This window comes from Symsagittifera roscoffensis, chromosome 2, assembly GCF_963678635.1.
Source record: "Symsagittifera roscoffensis chromosome 2, txSymRosc1.1, whole genome shotgun sequence".
NCBI lineage: Eukaryota > Metazoa > Xenacoelomorpha > Acoela > Convolutidae > Symsagittifera > Symsagittifera roscoffensis.
Window position 1 is genome coordinate 51218583 of NC_087063.1, and position 21784 is coordinate 51240366.

Sequence of the window (21784 nt, forward strand, 5' to 3'; positions counted from 1 at the left end):
GTAAAATGCAGATATTGTGTAGGAATAGAAACAGCACCCCTACCCATGAGATAAACCACCATCCCTTACACATATCTCAGCATCGAGTATTCGAGATCAAAAGTTTGCTCCCTAGATTAACCATAGTAAAGGTTAAATTCGCTGAAAAATGGCTCGCTTCAGGGGGAACCATCCGACAGCCTGTTAACGTCACTCAGCGAAATATCTCTTATAGTTTCAAGGAAAGATAAGTTAAACGTTGTTTTTTTTGGTTGTTTACCCTGGGATGCATTGTAAAATAAACTTTTGCGGTCCTTTTGTTTATATGATCTTCGTTTAAAAAAGTAGACGAATAGATTTTGCTCATGGAGATGCCATCCGACGGGTTGATGCCTTTTTGGTATTCTCACAAGCCGAACTTTATTGTAAACGTAAGTTTTCATAGAATGTATGCTTATAAGTTTTGACTTGAAAATCAAAAAAACTTGAAACAGTTCGCTGACAATATCTCTTTGAAATAGGCGGGGATCCGCTGAAAATTTACTTTTTTTTTATGTCCCTTGGATAATGTCGGGTTAAAAAATAACACCTTGTCGTCCACGTTTTATTTTGGTCTGAATTGTTTGCTGGCCTACTATTCCTTATGTTTTTCCTGCTCAATCTCCATTTTATCACGCATTATCCATCATGGTACAAATTTTCTGATGAAAATTTTCTTATAATCTTCGAAGTTTGCCAATTTTTAACATAATTTAAAAGTGCAAATCAATGAGGCAATATTTTTGGCCAAATAGTTTAATAGTGCCATTTGAGAAATAAACTTTGTTGAAGAATTGTTATTTTTATACCACAAACTTTGCCATTCATAACTGTTACTGTGAGACAACAGTTTCTAGTCAGTTCCTGAGAACAAATCGCTGAAGAAAACAAAATGTTTTACTGTTCAGCTACTACCTAAAGCACCTATCAACACATTGATGGAAAGAAACAAAATTCTTCAGTTTAGCGAGGTTGGCGTTGGGCCGAACACCTCTTCCCCTCAAGGATTCAGATCCCTGACGGCCCAAAGACTACCCTATCTGGTACTGTTTACAAAATTCATTTTGGCCGGCCGAATCTGAATATTTTTAGTGCCTGTACAAACAGTTTGAAGGTGGAAAACTATTAAATTTTTCCAGAAAATTCCATAAAACGTCATTTTTGGACTGCATTTCTAAACAAAATAGCTGCAGAAAAACATGTTTGATCTCTTTCATGATGTTTTGGTAAAGCTCTGCAAATTTTCAAACTTTAAACTGCCTGTTTTGTTCACTTAATAACACTAACTTTTTTCACTCATTTCTGCTTTGCAGATCTCCTGATCGCCATGCACTTCCACACTCACAATTCCATTATGTATGACCATTGATAGGATGTCACTTATTTCATCCCTCTCAATTTTAGCATGGAAAAACACCATTTTGGTGTCGTGCAAGTTCAACGCCGCTCCATCCATCCAGATAGTGACTGCCACTGGTTCATAGTGCAACCAGTTCGTGGAAACGCTGAGAGTATATGTCTCCGGATCATACGTCACATTTTCAGCCAGCACTTGAAAGAACATATCCATTAAGTATCAAACTGAACTTTTGTCTCTTCGAATCCCAAACTTGGCAGTAGGGTGAGTATATTCCAATAATTATAGGTACCTCAAAAAAACTCTAAGGCGACAAGCGTGGTATCATATTTAAGTCATTTGAGTCGCTATTCATATTCCAAAAATATATATTTTCTTATTCCAAATCAGTTCTCTCAATATCGAGAAAAAAACATCCAATTTTTTGGTAAGTTAGACAAAATTTTCAGGACCCAATCTTTGACTGAGGTTTTTAAAAGATTATATAAGAGCTGTTTAGATTACAATGGTGTTAGAAATCTATTTAACAACTCATCCTATCCTATGGTTTACCTCAGTAATGATTAACCACCCTTGTATATTAAGTAACCAAATCAATTGTCAAACATTGTGAACCAAATAGGATTGGACCTCTTTTTGTAATAGAGGCGATTTCTTACCGAGTAGGGAATACCTCTTTTGCAATAGTGGGAAACAGTTATAAATGTCCATTTTTAAATTAAGTCAGCTGTTTCATATGTTTCGCTGATAAAATGTTTTTTAGTTGTAGCTAAATCTACTTTATACAATTAAAAAGAATAAAAGAATAAAAGTGAATTAGTCTAAAGTCAAAACCTTAAAAAGAGAGAGAGGGAGAGCATTCTCTCCGCCGGAGAGAATTTCAAAGTGAAGGTCATAAGTAAGTCACCTGTTAGCAAGTTACGTAATAGTTGCAGTAGGTGCAAAATAAACTGAGAATCACATCATTCCTCTAAACAAACAGGAAAAATTTTAAATTGTACAATTAATTAATTACTAACTAACTGCATCCTTTCTCCCCCTTTTGGGGAATAAAACTTTTATTTTCGACACCGATAGTGTACTGAAACTAAACTAACAAAACTGATTCAATACGAACAATAGCTCTTTAAGGGTATTGCGAAATTAATGCCTAAAGGTAAAATGTCCAATAACCGCCGGATATGGTCCAATATAAGAGGAAAGAAATTAAATCATCTTAGTTTTATGTTAACGCGAGATGATGTATCAATGATATGGCAAAGCAATTAACTACATTAAAGAGGAGTACGGCGACGTAAGGTACATAAGAATTTAACTAATCCAAAGGATTGATGTGCTGAATAAATGAAATTCGAAACTATAATTTTTTAAGTTACAGTGGCGAGATAAATTGTATGAGATTGGGTCTGAAAGAAAGGCGAAAATGAAATAGCACCAAAGCAAAATATCAACGGAGAATTATCAATTACAGTTACGATAACAATTTTATATTTTTTCCAATTCTATGTTAAAAAATTCCGTATCAAGTTCTGTTTGTTCTTCGAAGTTATCAATCGCCATTCTTAGGGATTTGTTTGTTCATGAGGAAGAAATTTGATCTCCTGATCGCCATGCATTTCCACACTCACAAATCCATTGTGTATGACCAATGATAGGATGTCACTTATTACATTCCTCTCAATTTCAGCATGGAAAAACACCATTTTGGTGTCGTGCAAGTTCAATGCCGCTTCATCCATCCAGATAGTGACTGCCACTGGCTCATAGTGCAACCAGTTCGTGGAAACGCTTAGAGTATATGTCTCCGGATCATACGTCACACTTTCAGCCAGCACTTGAAAGAACATATCCATTAAGTATCAAACTGAACTTTTGTCTCTTCGAATCTCAAACTTGGCAGTAGGGTGAGTATATTCCAATATTTATAGGTACCTCAAAAAAACTCTAAGGCGACAAGCGTGGTATCATATTTAAGTCATTTGAGTCGCTATTCATATTCCAAAAATATATATTTTTTTATTCCAAATCATTTCTCTCAATATCGAGAAAAAAAACAGATCCAATTTTTTGGTAAGTTAGACAAAATTTTCAGGACCCAATCTTTGACTGAGGTTTTTAAAAGATTATATAAGAGCTGTTTAGATTACAATGGTGTTAGAAATCTATTTAACAACTCATCCTATCCTATGGTTTACCTCAGTAATGATTAACCACCCTTGTATATTAAGTAACCAAATCAATTGTCAAACATTGTGAACCAAATAGGATTGGACCTCTTTTTGTAATAGAGGCGATTTCTTACCGAGTAGGGAATACCTCTTTTGCAATAGTGGGAAACAGTTATAAATGTCCATTTTTAAATTAAGTCAGCTGTTTCATATGTTTCGCTGATAAAATGTTTTTTAGTTGTAGCTAAATCTACTTTATACAATTAAAAAGAATAAAAGAATAAAAGTGAATTAGTCTAAAGTCAGAACCTTAAAAAGAGAGAGAGGGAGAGCATTCTCTCCGCCGGAGAGAATTTCAAAGTGAAGGTCATAAATAAGTCACCTGTTAGCAAGTTACGTAATAGTTGCAGTAGGTGCAAAATAAACTGAGAATCACATCATTCCTCTAAACAAACAGGAAAAATTTTAAATTGTACAATTAATTAGTTACTAACTAACTGCATCCTTTCTCCCCCTTTTGGGGAATAAAACTTTTATTTTCGACACCGATAGTGTACTGAAACTAAACTAACAAAACTGATTCAATACGAATAATAGCTCTTTAAGGGTATTGCGAAATTAATGCCTAAAGGTAAAATGTCCAATAACCGCCGGATATGGTCCAATATAAGAGGAAAGAAATTAAGTCATCTTAGTTTTATGTTAACGCGAGATGATGTATCAATGATATGGCAAAGCAATTAACTACATTAAAGAGGAGTACGGCGACGTAAAGTACATAAGAATTTAACTAATCCAAAGGATTGATGTGCTGAATAAATGAAATTCGAAACTATAATTTTTTAAGTTACAGTGGCGAGATAAATTGTATGAGATTGGGTCTGAAAGAAAGGCGAAAATGAAATAGCACCAAAGCAAAATATCAACGGAGAATTATCAATTACAGTTACGATAACAGTTTTAATTTTTTCCAATTCTATGTTAAAAAATTCCGTATCAAGTTCTGTTTGTTCTTCGAAGTTATCAATCGCCATTCTTAGGGATTTGTTTGTTCATGAGGAAGAAATTTGATCTCCTGATCGCCATGCATTTCCACACTCACAAATCCATTGTGTATGACCAATGATAGGATGTCACTTATTACATTCCTCTCAATTTCAGCATGGAAAAACACCATTTTGGTGTCGTGCAAGTTCAATGCCGCTTCATCCATCCAGATAGTGACTGCCACTGGCTCATAGTGCAACCAGTTCGTGGACAGTTTAATTGGGGGTTTGGTTGCAGAAATAGTCTCATCGGAAGAATCCACTATTTCGTAGACAGGGAAGTTTGTCGTAGTATCTTCTTTCATCGGACGAATCGATTTTTTTGCGTGTCAGGTATTTGTGTGATCGTGGAGGCTTCGGCTGGAGTGGATGATTTTTAGCCCTGCAATTTCGGTTCTGTCTCCGCCGAAATGATGCTTATTGGGGACTGAGTTTGTTGATCGCCTTCTGGGTTAGTGATGCCCTCTAAAATTTCAACTTTAATGTTATCGTTGGATTCGCAAAAATTACGAGTTTTCTCGTCCTGGTTTTAAGTTTTTAATGAGTCAGAATTGAATCGTTCCCTGGCTACATTTCTTTATGGGAAATCTCCCGCTATCCATTCCCGGTCACTAGTATCCGAAATATCTGAGGGAATCAACATAAATTCGTCTTAAGCGAAGTAACCTGGAAGTGGTTTTGTCTTCTTGAACCGGGGAAGTTGTCTCCGATTAACTTTTGAAGATGACTTCGACACGTGTCTTTGTCATGTTACCGATGATCCTAGTTCAATCTGATGTCGGTTACTGGATTGTGGCTTTCGGGGTTTGATTTGTCGTCCTGAGTTCTCGCGCTTCTGACCTACTTAAACATTAGGGTTAGGAAAGTAAGGGAAAGAAATGTTGCCTTCAAAAGATCTAATGATAGACGATTTTGATTTAGGGATAGCGATATCCGATTTTCGAATTATTTTTCCGTCGGAAAATTCAACTGTCGAAGTAGACGAATTTATTATCTTTTCGCTTAGTTCCTTATAAAATGGGTCTCCGCTGATGCTCCCATTCGTTTCTAACAGGATTTTACCTTTAAACCGACTCTGCAGTGGTACTCTAGTAGTGGCAGTTTTCGAGGTGGAGGCATAATTTGTGTCGTAACCCTTCTCTGTTGATTTTTCCTGAGAATCAAAGTGTCTTTGTACCCGTCTTCGACTCTGTCGTCGGCATTCCAATCCTTCGCTCTTCCCTTAGATAATATAGATTTCTCCTTGCCTAAATATCCAATGTATGGTTTACCCGACGCCAGTTGTTTCCAAATTGTATTTGGTTTTCTATTAAAAAGAATTTCAAATGGAGAGCATTTGATTTTTGATTGGTAGGAAGATCATAAGTTCCAGATAGTTTTTGATACGGCGTTTTGTAATGTACATTTTTGTGTTCCTTGGACCATGGCTGACACTTTGATTTTTACAAAATTCACAAGTTTTTCAACTAATCCGTTGGAACGATGGTCTCCTACTGTACAAAATATTATTTTAATTTTGTTTGAGTCACAGAATAATTTAAAATCTTGACTTGTAAAACAGGATGCGTGGTCAACTCTAATTGAGCAGGGTATGCCATGTAAAAATATTTAATCTTGAAGAAATTAGATAATTGTTTTTGAAGAGGTAAATGACGTAATCTTTGCCGAAAGGAATTTTGAAAATCGATCGATGAAAAGTAAAATGTATCAGTATGAATCTAAAGGTCCAACGAAATCTAGGTTGAGTTCTTCGTTTGGTTCTAGTAGGGGGGGGGGGGGTTCACTGATCTGCGAATTGGGAATTATACTTCTCTTACCCGTCACAGTACATTCTCAGCAGTTTATGCAGTTAAAGTAAATTTGCCTGTTAAAATGGGGCCATCAGATGTATTGGACCAAATACGTCATTCCAAATTGACCAGGATGGGTTTCGTGGAGAATCTTCATCATCGCATTTCTCAGGGTAAACGGTATAACAAGTTTGCCATCCATGTACAATAATCCATCGAATTTGTGTAAGTCTCTGGTAAAGTGTTTGAAGTAAGGGGAGTTCGCGTTAATCGTCTCACCTTTATTTTGAAGTGCTTCTACGATAGGGCTCAACATAGGGTCATCTTCAGTTAGGATAGCTACAAGCTTAACAGTAAAAAGAGTATTTAAATCAAAGGGACGTTCGGGTAACTTTAAATTTTCATGACATTTGTTTACAAGATTCAGGTGATCTTTCAAAAAAGGGAAATCTAAAGATATTGAAATACCGGAGGTGGACGGATTAATTACGTTTTTATTATTTTCCATATTAACAGTATCTACAATTTTTAATCTACAGATGAACTAATTAATCTACAATTAAGAATTCAGAAATACAAAAATGCGAGGTTAGAAATAGAAATAATTAAAGAATTTGTGTTGGAATAATCCGTAAGAATGCAATTTGAATTACAGAATTCGGTTCTATAGTGATTAGATGAACAAGTTGGAAAAGTCGAGTTAATCATTTTTAATACTGATGCTATAAGGTAATTACGTAATTTTGCGTGACCAGAAATTTTCAACCAATGGCTGAGCAGGTCTTTCTTTGTTTCTCCGGCGGATTGATTGGTTTATTAATTTTATTGATGTTCGCTACTATAAATTCTTCATCATAATGTGATATCGGTATAATTTTTTTTAGATAGAATTCTTAAAATTAAATCAGTAAAACCCATATCTTTTCCTGCGAGGTGTTTGATTGTAAAGTTAAAAGGTAGTAATCTATCCATCATTCTTGTTAGTCTGCTATGACACGTTTTGTTTCCTATTTCCGTGGTTTGTTGACAGGGCAAAAAGCAATGTTTTATGGTCTGTGATTACTTCAAAATCTGATCCATAAAGGTATTTTTTTATAGTGTTCAATAGCCCAGAGGCCTCCTAACAGTTCAAGATTGTTAGTGGAATATTTTTACTCACGAGGATTTAAAATTCGTGAAACAAAAAAAAATCGTTTTCCAATCACTCCCGTGGAGTTGTTCGAGGGAGGCCCCTAACCCATTGTGTGAAGCGTCTGTTTTTACTCTAGATTTCTGTTTTAAGTCAAAATGAGTATTTTCTGTGATGTTGACGATTTCTTGTTTAATTTTTTCAAATGCTTTCGTATGGTATGAATTCTACTGGAGACCGATTTCTTTTCAGCAGAGGTCTGAGTGGGCTTCTTAAGGAAGCTAAATTCGGAACGACTTTAATGCACTGATTTATAGATCCGAAAAACGATCTTAATTCTTTCAGGTTTTTAGGAATTGGTAAATTCTTTTTTCGCTTTCGTTTTGTCAAATAGAGGGGAGACTCCTGTGTTTGAGATTTTAAATCCCAATCATTCATCTTTTTATGCAAGAATTTACACTCTGACCATTTAACTGCGAAATTATATTCGTCTATTGCAGATAGAATTTTTGTATACCTGAATGTTAATAATCTTTGACTCTACAGCCAACTTGATCGAATTGTCTTTTTTGCAATTAATGACAGTTGGACTAAAAAAAATCTTCGTCGCAGTTTTCTAATTTTTTAATATGTCCTTCGTCTTTTAATCTGTTAAGTTCAATTTTAACTGAATCCAGTAAGTAGAGGGGGTCTCGTTTTCTTTTTACTTGGACGGGAATTAGTGGTTCGTGAAAATGTGTAATTTTCATCTGGTTTTTTATTTTTACAATCCGAATGAATAAGTTTTTAAATGTTTTAGAGATGCTTGTGGTTTTTTTTCTTTATCTGTTGGTGACATAAAATTTTTGGACCTACACGACTGGTTTGTCTGAAAGTGTGGGAAATACTTCTGTTTAACTTCTATCCCCACTATGGGTAGACTGTTTTTTCTGATGATGTTCCGCTCGTGTCCCTCGGTCAAAAAGAAGTGAGTGTCGTCGTGTGACCAACCGTTTGAGAAGATTTGAGAAGATAGGAAGTATCATTTTTCCAGAACTATCATTAGCGTTGTCTGTAAATCCGCAGTATAAATCCTTGGTTGCATTGTCCACCGGATGAACTTTTAATTAAGGATCTCGAAGCTTCAATTCGTGTAGTACGTTATTCTTGAGAAGGCTAACCGGGCTAGCTGAGTCCACTTGTATTTTTAAACTTATTTGATTTTATTTACCGAGGCCAATATTCAGTAGTTTTTTCAGTTCTTTCCGTCATCTTCAAAAATTGTAGTGACATTAGTGACATTTAATACAGAGTAATCGTTGTTATCACTTTGTCCCGATTCCGACCATGCGTTTATGATGCCACAGAATTCTCTATTTACATGGTCACTATTTACATCCGGGTGATCCGACGGACTAAAACCTGTATTATCTACAATTTGGGTTTTACAATGTTTACATTTTTGCGACAAGATATACAAAATTTGGTAAAATGGCCTTTATATTTACAAGATGTACAGGTAGTATACTTCGCAGGGCAAACCGCTAAGTGTCCTTTCGAAACGGTCCCGCCATGTTTCATACAGGTGTTACTTCTTTCTATATTCAGAGTTGATTCTCTTTTCACAGTAAAATGTTTGTGTGGTCTATGTACAGTTGATCCATTGGTTTTGAATTTATTTGTGAGTTTCAAGTGATTTAAAACTCCCTTTTCGTCGATTAGTATTACGTTCAGTGCTTCTCGTGGAGGTAGAGTTCGGTTAAGCATTTCCGTTGAAAGTCGTAACTTTTCATGTTGTTAAGAAAATGTCCTCGATCCATTCTTCTTCTCCCCTGGCAATGTCACACTTTTTGGCCATTCCGGCTATGGCTCCCCAAAATTGTTCGAGAAACTCTCAACAATTTGTGTCGTTCGAGTGTGACATTTGTCTTTCTGACAAAAACGGCTGCTAGGAATTCCCAAGACTCTTTGAATGAAATTTGAAGGATTTTTATCTTTGTAAATGCTCGTCCGAAAATTTTTTCTCCTTCGTTTCCTAGTGCTAGATGCAAGATTGATCGTAATTTTTTATCGGCTTCCTCCATTCTCATTCCATTAAATTTCTTGGTTTCTGTTTTAATGGATGCCGCTTTCTCCTCGTCGTAACGTCTCTGTTCTTGCAACTTCCTGTCAGTTCTCGATTTTCTTTGGTTGTCCGATTCGTTGTCCGTCGGATTTTCTAAAATTGGAGGTTGAGGATGATGTATTTCCGAACGATTTAGTAAGTTTTTGATATCTATGTTTTCTTTAGCGATAATAGTTAGATGAAAAACATCGCTCCAGTCTTCCCAGGGAATTGGTGACAGTATGGTTCTGCCAAACTGGACATATTGCTCTCACGTTAGATTCGTTATTTTACTGCGCCATGATAAAATATTACTTTGTTGTGGCTAAATCTACTTTATACAATTGAAAAGAATAAAAGCATAAAAATGAATTAACCTAAAGTTAAAACATTAAAAAGCGAGAGAGTATATATTGGAAAGTTATGAAAAGTATAATGAACAATTTCATTTCATTTTTGTTTATTTTTTCGTTTTCAAAGACAACTGTTCTTTAGTATGCCTAACTGTGTTACTTGAACTGCAACCGGTTATCTTAATATCGTTTTGAAAGTTTTTTTGAAATAAACTATTCATAGAGAGGTTGGAACGTACGAGCAGTCCCATTTCTTTTCGAATACGTACAACTCGCTTCCAGAAAATTCGGTCAAAGACAATTCAGCCGATTTGAAATTCAGACATTTCAGCCAAAAGTATGCAGAGAATTCAGCCAGAGACAATTCAGCCAATAATAGTGACCGCGGCAGTTGCGCCAACGTGTTGCGAGCTTGCCAACAGAGGGTAGGACTCCATACACAATTGAGAGCCGGTTATCGTCGCGAAGCGGCGACGCGCGCGCAGCCCGCCCACTGGAGTTTTCAAACCGAGAAATATCTCCAATTCGATTTTTTTTCTTTCGAATCTAGCGTTTTGTTAAGCTGGCTGAATGGTCTGTATTTTTTTGGCTGAATTGTCAGATTCAAATTGGCTGAATTGTCTTTGGCCGAATTGTCTTTGGCCGAATTGTCTGTGCGCCGTACAACTAAATGTAAACGTATGTTCACTTTGTTTGATAAATCATTATTATAAAGAAATATCCTCATGCCTTGACAAAAATAAGGTTGCAATCGATTATCGCAAGTAAAATCAAATCCCCATTTCAACAATCTGGTTTATTTATGCATGAAGTTTTTGTTCCAATTTTCGATACGAATGTAACGGAATATTTGTGTTCGGGGTGGGTTTTTTTTTTAACTAGCTATTTTGACGGAATTTTTTTTATCATTCAAAAGATATTGTTGTCTTGAGCTTAAGTTTGAAAAGATATTTCACCGGTGGTCATTTTTCGTAACGTTGTGAGGGTTAAAAGATTGCCGTTTTGGCCATTTTGAATAATTTGGGACAATTAACGCGCGATATAACTCGCGCTATTAACGCTTTAGCGGAGATTTAATCCGTCTTATAAATCGTTCCAAATTGGTTGAACGAAGCTTATTTGCCATAAATGATTTGTTACAAGGAACGAAATCTATCTTTTTGTACTTTATATGACGTGTGGGGGATGATTTTCATAAAACATTTCAAATTTTAGAAAAAGAAATTTCATTTTTTTTGTTTCATTTAATTTTTTTATGTTATTAATGCTGCTCCATAAACCTTAAAAGGCAGTCGGAACATTCAGGGCTTCGCCTTGATAGGAGCAGTCTTGTTTAACTATCAAATCAATTGCAATTGATAGCAAGGTATACATATTTCAATCGACTCGATAGTCACCAAAATCCATTTTTAAGTGCATTTTTTGATACAGATTTTATACAGATTATATACATTTCTTATACAGATTAGATACCCTATAAAAGCTATAGTAATTTCGCCTAAATTTTCAACCTTTTTACAGAAAAAAAATTCAAATCAGAAAAAAGTTTTTTTTACGTGTCTTGTTTTGTTAAAAATGACCAAAATTGAAAAAAAAAAAAAAAAAACGTCTAAACCAGACCAAAACTGAAAATTTTTCCTACTGTTTGAAGCAGACTATGGGCAAATTTTTAGTTTTTTTGCTAGATATTGATTGTGCGTGAGTTTTTATTCGTTGTGGGGTGATGAAGTTTTTTCTGAAAATAAAAAATCCCAGAATCTACTTAATTTTTGTTTCTTATTTGGAATTTTCTTCTGTCGAAATAGACTCCCTGAGACGAGTGCTTGACTTTAAATTGCACTAACCAATGTAGTGATCTCGTTCGACCATGATTGTGAATCATGTTTTTGGCCCCCCAGCTCAGTAGAATTAAAATCTGATGATTTTGATTATTGTTCCGACTTTCGATATGAAAGTAACGGAATATTTGTGCTCGGGGTGAGTTTTGTTTTCTTCAGACAAATTTCGACTTTCTAACTAGCCATTTTTAGCGGAATTTTTTTACATCATTTGAAAGCTATTGTTGTCCTGAGCCTAAATTTGAAAAGATATTTTACCTGTGATCAATTTTTGTAAAGTTATGGGGGTTTAAAGATTGCCATTTTGGCCAATTTGGGGCAATTAACGCGCGATATGTTTCGCGCTATTAACGCGTAAGCGGATATTTAATCCGTCTTAGAAATCGTTCCAAATTGGTTGAAAGAAGCTTATTTGCCATAATTGATTGTTACTATGAGCGACATCTATTCGTTTGTACTTTGTATGGCGTGTGGGGGGATGACTTCATATAAAAAATTCAAATTAAGAAAAAAACATTTTTTTTTTTATTTTATTACATTTAATTTTTTTTATGTTTTTACTGCTCCATAAACCTTAAAAGGCAGTCGGAACATTCAGGGCTTTGCCCTGATACGAGCAGTCTTGTTCTTGTTTTGTTGACTTTAATATATACACAAAATAGACGTTATTATATAAATAAATATACCCATTCCAGCCACATTTGATTGTCATACAAACTGTTTCAAAATTAATTATAAATATAATCCAGTCTTTACAGAAAGTATTTGGCTTGGACTGATCACAAAAAGACCATTTAAAGTATAAAGACTATGAACATATTGCGTCAAATAATTTTAAAAAATCCAGCAAACATAATTTTTAAACAAAAATGTGGTTGTTTTTATAGCTGGATATTTTTTCGATTGACTTCAATTGTTGCGTGGACAATTTACATGCAAATTTGACAATGTAAAAAATATGACCCGCCTTAAATGAACAAACAAACAGGCTCTCAAACATCGCAGCTGTATCTTCTAGTTTAACTTTTGCTTTAAAATTTTTTTGTCTATGTAATCTAAATCTACAAAATACGTGGCTAACAAAATGTTTTTCAAAACTATGCTCAACAGTCTCTACGTTAAAAGATAACCGCCAAAAAAGTCCATTTAAAAACTATGTGAACATGCAGCATGCAGCATCAAATATACAAATAAAACGCAGTTTTTTTATGCGTGAAGCGCTGTTTCAAATGCGGACATTTTGAATTGCAACATTCTGTTGAAAATCTTCGACAGAATTGAAAAACAAAATCTGTCGTTTCATTTTAACTAACAAGCCCGTCTCCATTAATCAATAAGATTGCAAAATATTTTTGTTCTGATCAAGCTATTCAAGCAATGAAACTTCGAACAACTTCAAGTTAAGCCATATCGTAAACGGGGTTTGATAAATTGGTTCGCCAAAAATTGAAGTATTTCTAAGCAAGCTTTACAAGCTATGAAACTTTGAATTATTCAAGTTATTTCATGAAACTAATGGGATTGCGGGCTCTTTTTCCTTCCCCCCACCTGCAAATTTTTATATTTGAAGTTACTGTTCACTTTGTTCGATTGTCATGAAAATTGGCATGTAGACTAATTAGGCCATGACAAACATATTTGGTCTCCATAATTAACCTTGTAAGCCCGCTCGTTAGACCATAAAACTCATGTTTGAGTGAGGTGGAGGGGGGGGAAGGAAAAAGAGCCGGATTGCGGGAAGTTCAATTTTTTTCAGGAAAGTTGTTCCAGCTACAAATATTTGAGCAAAAACACTTGCTTACCGCATTAGTAAATTATTTAAGTTATTTCATGAAGCGATTCAGACAAAAAAATTGAAGTTTTTTCATTGAAGCCGTTTAAACAATTACACTTTGAAGTAATTCTAGTTATTTCATAGATCGAAATGGTTCCCAAAAAATCATTTTTTTAGCCAGCCAATTTAGCCATTAGCCAATCTATCAAATATTTCAAGACACTTCATAGACAGAATTGGTTCGCTAAAAACTGAAGTTTTTTCAAGCAAAATTTCACAAATAAGAAACTTTGAAACTTTATTTCTTACTTTGAAACGGTTCGCAAAAACACAAATTTTTCTGAACAATGCAAGCTAGGAAACTGAATTACTCGATAGACTGAATTGGTGCACAAAATTTTTTTTTAACTTATAAGCAAGCTATTCCACCTACAAAACTTTGAAACATTTCAAAATACTTCATAGACCGAATCGGTTAGCGAAAGTTTTTCTAAAAAGCAATTTAAGCTACAAAACGTTGAAGTATTTCAAGTTATTTCATAGACTGAATAGGTAGAAAAGTTTAAAAAAATTGCAACCATAGAGCATTAAGATTTTCATTTAACATATAAGATTCAATGAAAAAACAAGGCCATCAATGAGCTCTGCAAAATTGGATCATGCTGAGCATGTAAGTTTATCATGACACTTGTATTACTTTTTACCTATAAGTTATGGAGTGAGCACATGTTTTAGTCGCATACTTGATCACTTCAATAGAGCATTATGGAAGATAATTTTATATCTGATATCTAATAAGATCTGAAATCTTGCAAAAGCGAGGGACCAATTGAACAATCTCCGCCCCCTATATCATTTTAGGGAGGATATAGTTCACTTGTTTGAAAGTAATTTTTTTTCAGCAAATCATATTAGAGCTTATTACATGCAAATCTTTGTGATTGAACTTCCGTGTAACTTTAAGGGGGAAAATGTTCACTAGGTCCATTTAGGGGGAGATTTTTCACAAGGTGTAAGCCGAGCATTCGGTTATCATTAAAAATCGTGCAAACCTTATTACCTGAAAACACCAATTTCAGTAGTCCTATCCTTAAATTTGGCTCTACTATCGCAGCAACTAGGTATACACTTGATTCTTTTAATTTTTGTACAATTGCCTGCATTTCAAATGTTCTCTGCCAAAACACTAGAGAGAACCTATTTTGCTGTTATTCTGTGCATATGTTTGAAATAAGGTTCCAAAACGTCATTTGCAACGGTTTTCTCGAAAAAAAAATTTTTTTGGCGCGCTCTTCTCTCTCAAAACTAGAATATTGGCGCCAAATGCGCCTTTAGAAGCTTTTCATGGTTGTTTGGTTAAAAAAGGAGATACTAAAATAAAACCCAGAAGAGGTGCCCTTTGGGTGATCGGAGGGGGGGGTCTCTGAGTACAGAGCTTTCAATCGCCTCCCGCTAATTCCTCTACTGCAACAGTTACATGTCAAATGTATGTTCATATAATTCAATCGTTCTGAAGCATGGAACCCGATTCCAAACACCCAATCCCAAACATGTCTATTCGCCACTCAATTGTTTCACAAATTCTTTGCTTAGCAAAGTGGGCGAGGGGGATCAAAATAATCAGTCTGAAAACTTCAAATGAATCAGTGTACCTTCGTCGGTACCAGTGAAGCGAGCTTCTAGTTGATCATGCGCCGGGAGGACACAATTACTGATTATGAACGTAGTCGTCTCGTACATGCGGGCTGTCGCGGGTAAGATTGGATCTGGGCAGTTGACGAGTGAATCCGAATCCAAGTCGCTGAAGCTCCCGACATCGCTTATGCTTGGCACATCTTCACTTTGTCCTATTTCGAATAGCCACATTCCAGGCATGTTGATGTTTGAGAGAGCCCACAAGTTGCGCATCTCTGGGGTTCCAGAGAAAGGTAGTTCAACTTTAAAACCTGAACAAATAAAGTAGCTATTAAAAACTGGCAAATGATAACATTTTTGGCTCAAGTTGAGCTTCTATTAACAAAAACTTTAATCTGAAAATATAACAACCAAGCCCATTTTTTAAGCAGGTTAGCAGTTTTTCGATAGCTTCACAGCGCAGAGGTGGATCTAGAGTTTTCTCGGGCAGAGTTTCTTAAAAAACAGACCAAAAAAGACGTAATAGGACTTTTTTGGAAGGCTTAGATCAAATGCGGATTGGTACCACAAGCGCTTTTAGAAATGTTTTATGATTAGTTTTTCGAAAATGGTGTTGTTACAAAACAGCACCAAAGGGAGACCCTTTAGGTGATAAGTGGGGCGAATTATCAAGAGAGCACCCATCTCCCCTCCCACCATGTATCTGTGGTTCGCTGGAATATAGCTATTACTATTATTATATTACCGTTTCCATCATTGAGTCCGCTTCTCGCGTTTCGGTTTTCTTGCCATCGGGTTGTGGTCCACTGCACCTCAAAGAAATCGAACAGCGCGAAACATCGACCATTTCCATCCGCCACAACGCTGTTCTGATCAGCTGCAGTACAAAACAGGGACGCCTGGAATGTGTTGAATGAGTCCAGACGAGAGGGGAATGGGCTAACCTTGAACCACGTGGCCACAAAACCCCAATTTATACGCACTTCTTTGATGGGCGTGTTTCGAATGAAACTATCGACAGATCCTAAATCTGTTACTGTCATTTCACGGTACATGATATTGTTTCCCAAGTTTGGGTACTTGGTTGTATCTTTTCCGAATGTCAGCCGTGTTATATAGTCATCAAAATCAACTGTCAGGCCACTCCAAGTTGACCTTGACGCAAAATGGTCATAAATTTTTGCTTTCAAATCCAAGTCGAGCATATAATCAGTATAAAATTGTATGCCCACGTACGGATCCGGTTGGGGTCGATACGCGTACTGGTAACAAATAGTTTCCACGTTGTAGACAAAATCAACGTAGTAACTGCTTGCGCTGTCAAAGCACATTTCATCCAAGAAACTGTCACTGACAGCTATATCGCCAAAAAATGGAGCCAGAACCGGTGTAGTGAAGTTATCGAACTCATCAGGTTTGAAGGAAGTAACAGGCTCTCCAAAAGCAACGATGCCGTTCATACACACATACAGAGTCGTGTATCTGTCGGCGCCAAATTTCACCGAACGAGATATGTTTCGGGCCAATGAGCAAGTATCAGCCTTTTTGTTCAAAAAGCTGTCCGAGTTTTCCGGCCCAAATTTAAGTATGTCGAAAGGTTCGGGTATGAATGTCGAATTGGCAATGTGAAGAAAAATAATCAGTCTTATAAGAACAATCAGCTTTTTAAAACTAGACATGTTCTTTCAGTTGAAAATAATTCTGGAAAATAACCTTCAAAAACTGTAATAACAATATTCAACTTTTCAAAAATTTGATTTAGTCTTAGTAAAAAATTGGCTTCAAAACAATGCGAAAAACCACTTAACATATGTGAACATATGTGTGGCTCGTCTAAAATAAGAAAACATTATAACGATTGCTTTAAACAGCTGTAGTTTTAAAATGCTGCATGATTTGTTCAGGCGGGGCTGCAAATATGGACGTTTTACATTGCAACATTCTGTTGAAAAACTCTCGAAAAGATGAAACTGTCAAAAACCACAAAATAAAACTCACCAGCAAAAAAAATCACAAGCAAAGAGCACTATATAAAGCTAAATTAGCACAAAAAAGTTCTAGCTTCAATTCATAATTGTCAAATCACCCCATTTTAGAATATAGAAAAAATTTTTTTTAGAAATTTCAGAATATAAAGAAATCCATGTTATCAAAAATCGCAAAATATAATCGCATTTAGAAAAAATGTTTCCAAAAAAAATTAAATTATAAAAGCTAGTACTAACTCGCGACTACTTCTTGCATGATGTCGATAACAAATAAACTGAGTTTTGCAGATGATGGGGTCTCTTTGTGATTTTTCATGAGGCTTGAAAGCTGTTAATTTGACTAGCTATGTTAATCCAAAATTGTACAAAACGAACAGTGGGGTCAGTAAGTCAATCTATGCTTTTTTATTTTAGTGGATAATTTATAACTGTTTCTAGAACTTACTTTAAGTTTGATTTTGGATTAATTGGCTCCACGTCAATTTCTATGTTTTTTTTTCAAAATATCTTGTGAGTTTAAGAGATTTCCAAATAAATGACATGAATAGCTTGATTCGAAAAAATTGCCGTTACAATTGCCGGAAAGGGGTCCTTAGTTTTTTGGAGGGCCCTCATCCTAGGATTTTGTAAACGAAAGAAACTTTCCACCCAAAAAGCAGAAGATCCCCTACTTAGGATCTTGCTAAGCATAGCTTAACAACAAGGGGCACGATACAAAAATCTTTCTAATTCCAGTTTTTGGGGTCCCAATTATTGGTCCTGGTTAATTAAATCAATCATATTAATTGTTATATTTGTTTCGGGTGAATGAACTTTCGACCTAAATGAAATTTGTTAGTGAACGGGAAACTGACTTTTATTGTATATAATAAAAAATCGCCGGCGATATTGGCAGCGTAGCTTAACTATTGGCAGCAGTAAACTAATTCCTTAACTTGACCTATACTTTTTGGTGAAAAGGCAGTAAATTGAAAGGCGGCGGCCGTTTCTGGGCAAGTTATAGCAAATGATAAATTTGTCAAATTTTGATTTGAGAAAAGTTAAATTAGAACGAACTTAGTGTTTTTAAGGTATTGATAATTAACTCATACAATTTAGAGGGTTTTCAACAAAACAAAAAAATTCAAAATTCCAAACCGGGAGGAACAGTATGCTGTGTTTTTCTAGAGGGAGACGGAAGTTTCAATGAGGAAAAGACGATTGGAAAAAAGAAAAGGGGAAAGGAACATAAAAAATGCACCGAGCGTTTTGATAAAATATGGTGCATTTCTACACAGAAAAGTGTTTCCGGTAGTTCATTTGGTTTTTTACCGCCGGAAACTAGACTTCTAAAATTATCTGCTAGCTATCTTTTATCTCCACTGGCTGACATTTATAAGCTTGGAGAGGCGTTGGAAAGAAAACCTTGAAATTGAGAAAAACAGAGTTACTCGAATTGATATATAATAATAATTCAAGAGATGTATACATCCTTAAAACATCTTTATTATGACAGTTCTCAACGCAGAAATTTTTTCGAGCTTTTTCTCATTCTTTGTTAGTTCTAATAACTTTATTTGCGACGTTTCAATTAAATTGAGACCTTGTGGCGGCTTAATTGGCATAAAAAACTGTTCCCTGGAAAAATAATTGAACGACTCCAAGTTTTAATGATTGCACGGTTTTTGCACGAGGCAGCCGGATTTAAAGATGAACTTATCAGGAGTGTCCAACGTGTTGTTATATGTTGCCCGGTAATTATAACCACACATATCTGGGACATTCGAGTGGAATAAATTTCTTTTTTTCAAAAACTTGGAAAAGTCAAAAGTCTATCCTTGAATATTTTACCTGCACAATGTTATTCAGTTAACTTTTGAACACTGGCAGTCTTTAGCTCCGTCATATGCAGACCACCATATCTCTCCAAGACATCGATCTCGAATAAACTTTTTTCCCTCTGCCAAAAAAAATAACTTGATTTTTAAGACCTAATTAACAGGAATTTTGAGAACTTTTCAGCAGTATCTTTTTAGTTAATGGACTTGAGAACAATTTCACGGTTTGAATAGCGTTCAATTGAGCCGCTCAGTAATTCATGGAATACTGGCTAACTTTCTGGTTTGCCTATTTATCATTTATCAAATGATTTAATTACCAACTTATTTTCTGGCTTACTTGTCCTTCACTTATTCTTTTTTAATCAACTATTTCCTCACTTTGTTTACTTCCTCTACCTAACTTTTAAATTTTACTTTCTATTTACTTTTGATTCATTTTTTTTTCACGTTGCGTTTTTTCCCTTCTTCTTGATTACTGTCACGCTTTGATTTATTTTACTTTACTTATCTTTACTTCACATTACTTTACTTGAATATACCTAATATCATACTTTCATCTAACATAAAACTTAAAAACTAACTGATCAACACACTTTTTTATATACTAACTTAACATACAATCATAGCTGCATACAAACACACACACATACTTGGATACATACAGACAAGCAAAACAACAACCATACAACACTTTACTTTGCTTAAAATTGCTTCTTTTTTTTTAATTCACTTTATTTTTTCATGGTTCAACTTTACTCAACACCACCTAATTAACTTTGATGTTTTAACTGCATTTTGAGTTCTCTCTTTACTTTACTTCTTTTTACTTTACTTCATCTTATTTTCTTTTACTTTACCAACTCACCTACTCAATTACTTACTTATTTACTTACTTACTTACTTACTTACTTACTTACTTACTTACTTACTTACTTACTTACTTACTTACTTACTTACTTACTTACTTACTTACTTACTTACTTACTTACTTACTTACTTACTTACTTACTTACTTACTTACTTACTTACTTACTTACTTACTTACTTACTTAATTACTTACCTTCTTTTTTACTACAAACTGATTTACTTTTTGACTTTCAGCCTAGTTACTTACTTACTTTCCACTTTTACTTCACTTTACATAAACATTTTTAAATTCAGGCTATCTTACTGAATTATTTTACCTTACTTCACTTCAACTTACTTCCTTTACTTTAGTGTTAGTCTTATACTTACATAACTATACTTTTATTTCTTCATTTACGTTACTTTGCTTTGCTTTACTTTATTTAGTCTTAGTTTACTTAACCCAATTTTTGTTTTACTTTATTTAATTAAACTCACAAAAAACTTACTCACTTTACTTTACTTTTTTTTATTTTAATTAACCTTCACTTTACCTTTTTTCACCCTGTTTTCTTTATTTAAATTTAGTTTAATTAACTTACTTAACATAACATTAGTCTTTATTTTTTTCAATTAAATCCTTACTTTTTTTTAACGTCTGTACTTGAATGGATGTACTTAAGCTCTGTTTATTTACTTTTTCATTTTTACATACTGCTACTTACTTTCCTAATTTTACATTAAATTACTTCTCTTTTTTTTCTACCTAAAATAACTTAACTTCACCTAAATCAATATACCTATAACTACTTAATTACCTGCTAAGCCATTTACTGCCTGACTTATATAATAATACAGATACTTTCTAACATACTTTCTGACATACCTAAATTAAAATCTACAGGCATACTTTTTCTTATTTCTAAATACACAACCCCATTAATGGATTAGGTGGTGAAAGTGTTATTGTTTAAAGTAAGAAAAAGATAACTCAATTGCTGTAAAGTACCTGAATTCAAAGTACGGTAGTAAGGATAGGTACTTTGGAAACTCATAGATTAAGCCAATATTATTTATAAATAGCCATATCTATTTGTAGTGACACCTTTTTTCAGCGGAACAAAAGTTGAAACTTTGAATGGTGTGTTGGTTGGAAAGATGTACGGAGGGATAGCTAGATCTACCAACGGAAAGAAGACTGTATGAATAGACGGTTTGATGAGTGGCTGTTTGGAACAAAACCTGATTGAATGAATGGATGGCTGAAAATATGAACACTTGAATGAACGGTTAGTTGAATAGATGGCTACATAGCCGGAAGGCAGGATCGATCTGACTGATGGATAGCTGGTTGGTTAGATGGATAATGGCTTCATATACGCATGAAAAATTGATGAATGAATTATGACTTGATGGATGTGTGGTTTATGATGGATGGATGGCCTTATGATGGATGGATGGATGGATGGCTTGATGAATGAATGGCTTGACGCATGGATTGTTTGATGGACGGAGGGCTGGCTAGATAAATGAATGAATCGATGGTTGGATGGATGGCTGAATTTCTGGGCTGATCTTAGACTGATAGAAGAATGGTTAAAAGGGTGTTTGGACGAATATTTTGCTGGATAGATACTGGTCGGCTAGATGATGCACAGCTAGATGGATGGATGACAGGATTGATGAATGCTTGGCTGAATAGCTTGATAAATGACTGAATGGATAGTTGGCTCGGAGGATGGATGGTTGGCAGAGTTGAACCATGCGTGGTTGAATGGCTAAGAAATTAGCTGGATGGATTGGAGACTGGATTTTAGGTGTCTGAATGGATGGATAGCTTGGTGGACGAGAAAGTAACTGATGGCTGGACGTCTGGTTGGAGAGCTAGCCGATCAATTTTTTGGTGAATGGATACCCGGGAGTAACAGGTTAGATGGA

The 21784-nt window shown here is 35.0% G+C and overlaps 1 protein-coding gene across 3 annotated transcripts in view; it reads right to left on the reverse strand.

The window, feature by feature from the left end:
- LOC134839220 (uncharacterized) overlaps nucleotides 1-17002 on the reverse strand; it is a 57018-nt gene extending 40016 nt beyond the window's left edge. For 2 of the 3 annotated variants that reach the window (XM_063854697.1, XM_063854696.1), the window contains exons 1-3: nucleotides 15937-17002; nucleotides 15209-15502; nucleotides 1306-1569 (exon numbers count right to left, since the gene is read on the reverse strand). In XM_063854697.1, the coding sequence (XP_063710767.1) occupies nucleotides 1306-1569; nucleotides 15209-15502; nucleotides 15937-16870 (1492 nt within the window). In that variant the 5' untranslated portion in view covers nucleotides 16871-17002. The remainder of the gene's footprint in view (nucleotides 1-1305; nucleotides 1570-15208; nucleotides 15503-15936) is intronic. The other variant, XM_063854698.1, reaches the window with a different exon arrangement.
- Nucleotides 17003-21784: the final 4782 nt, after the last annotated feature.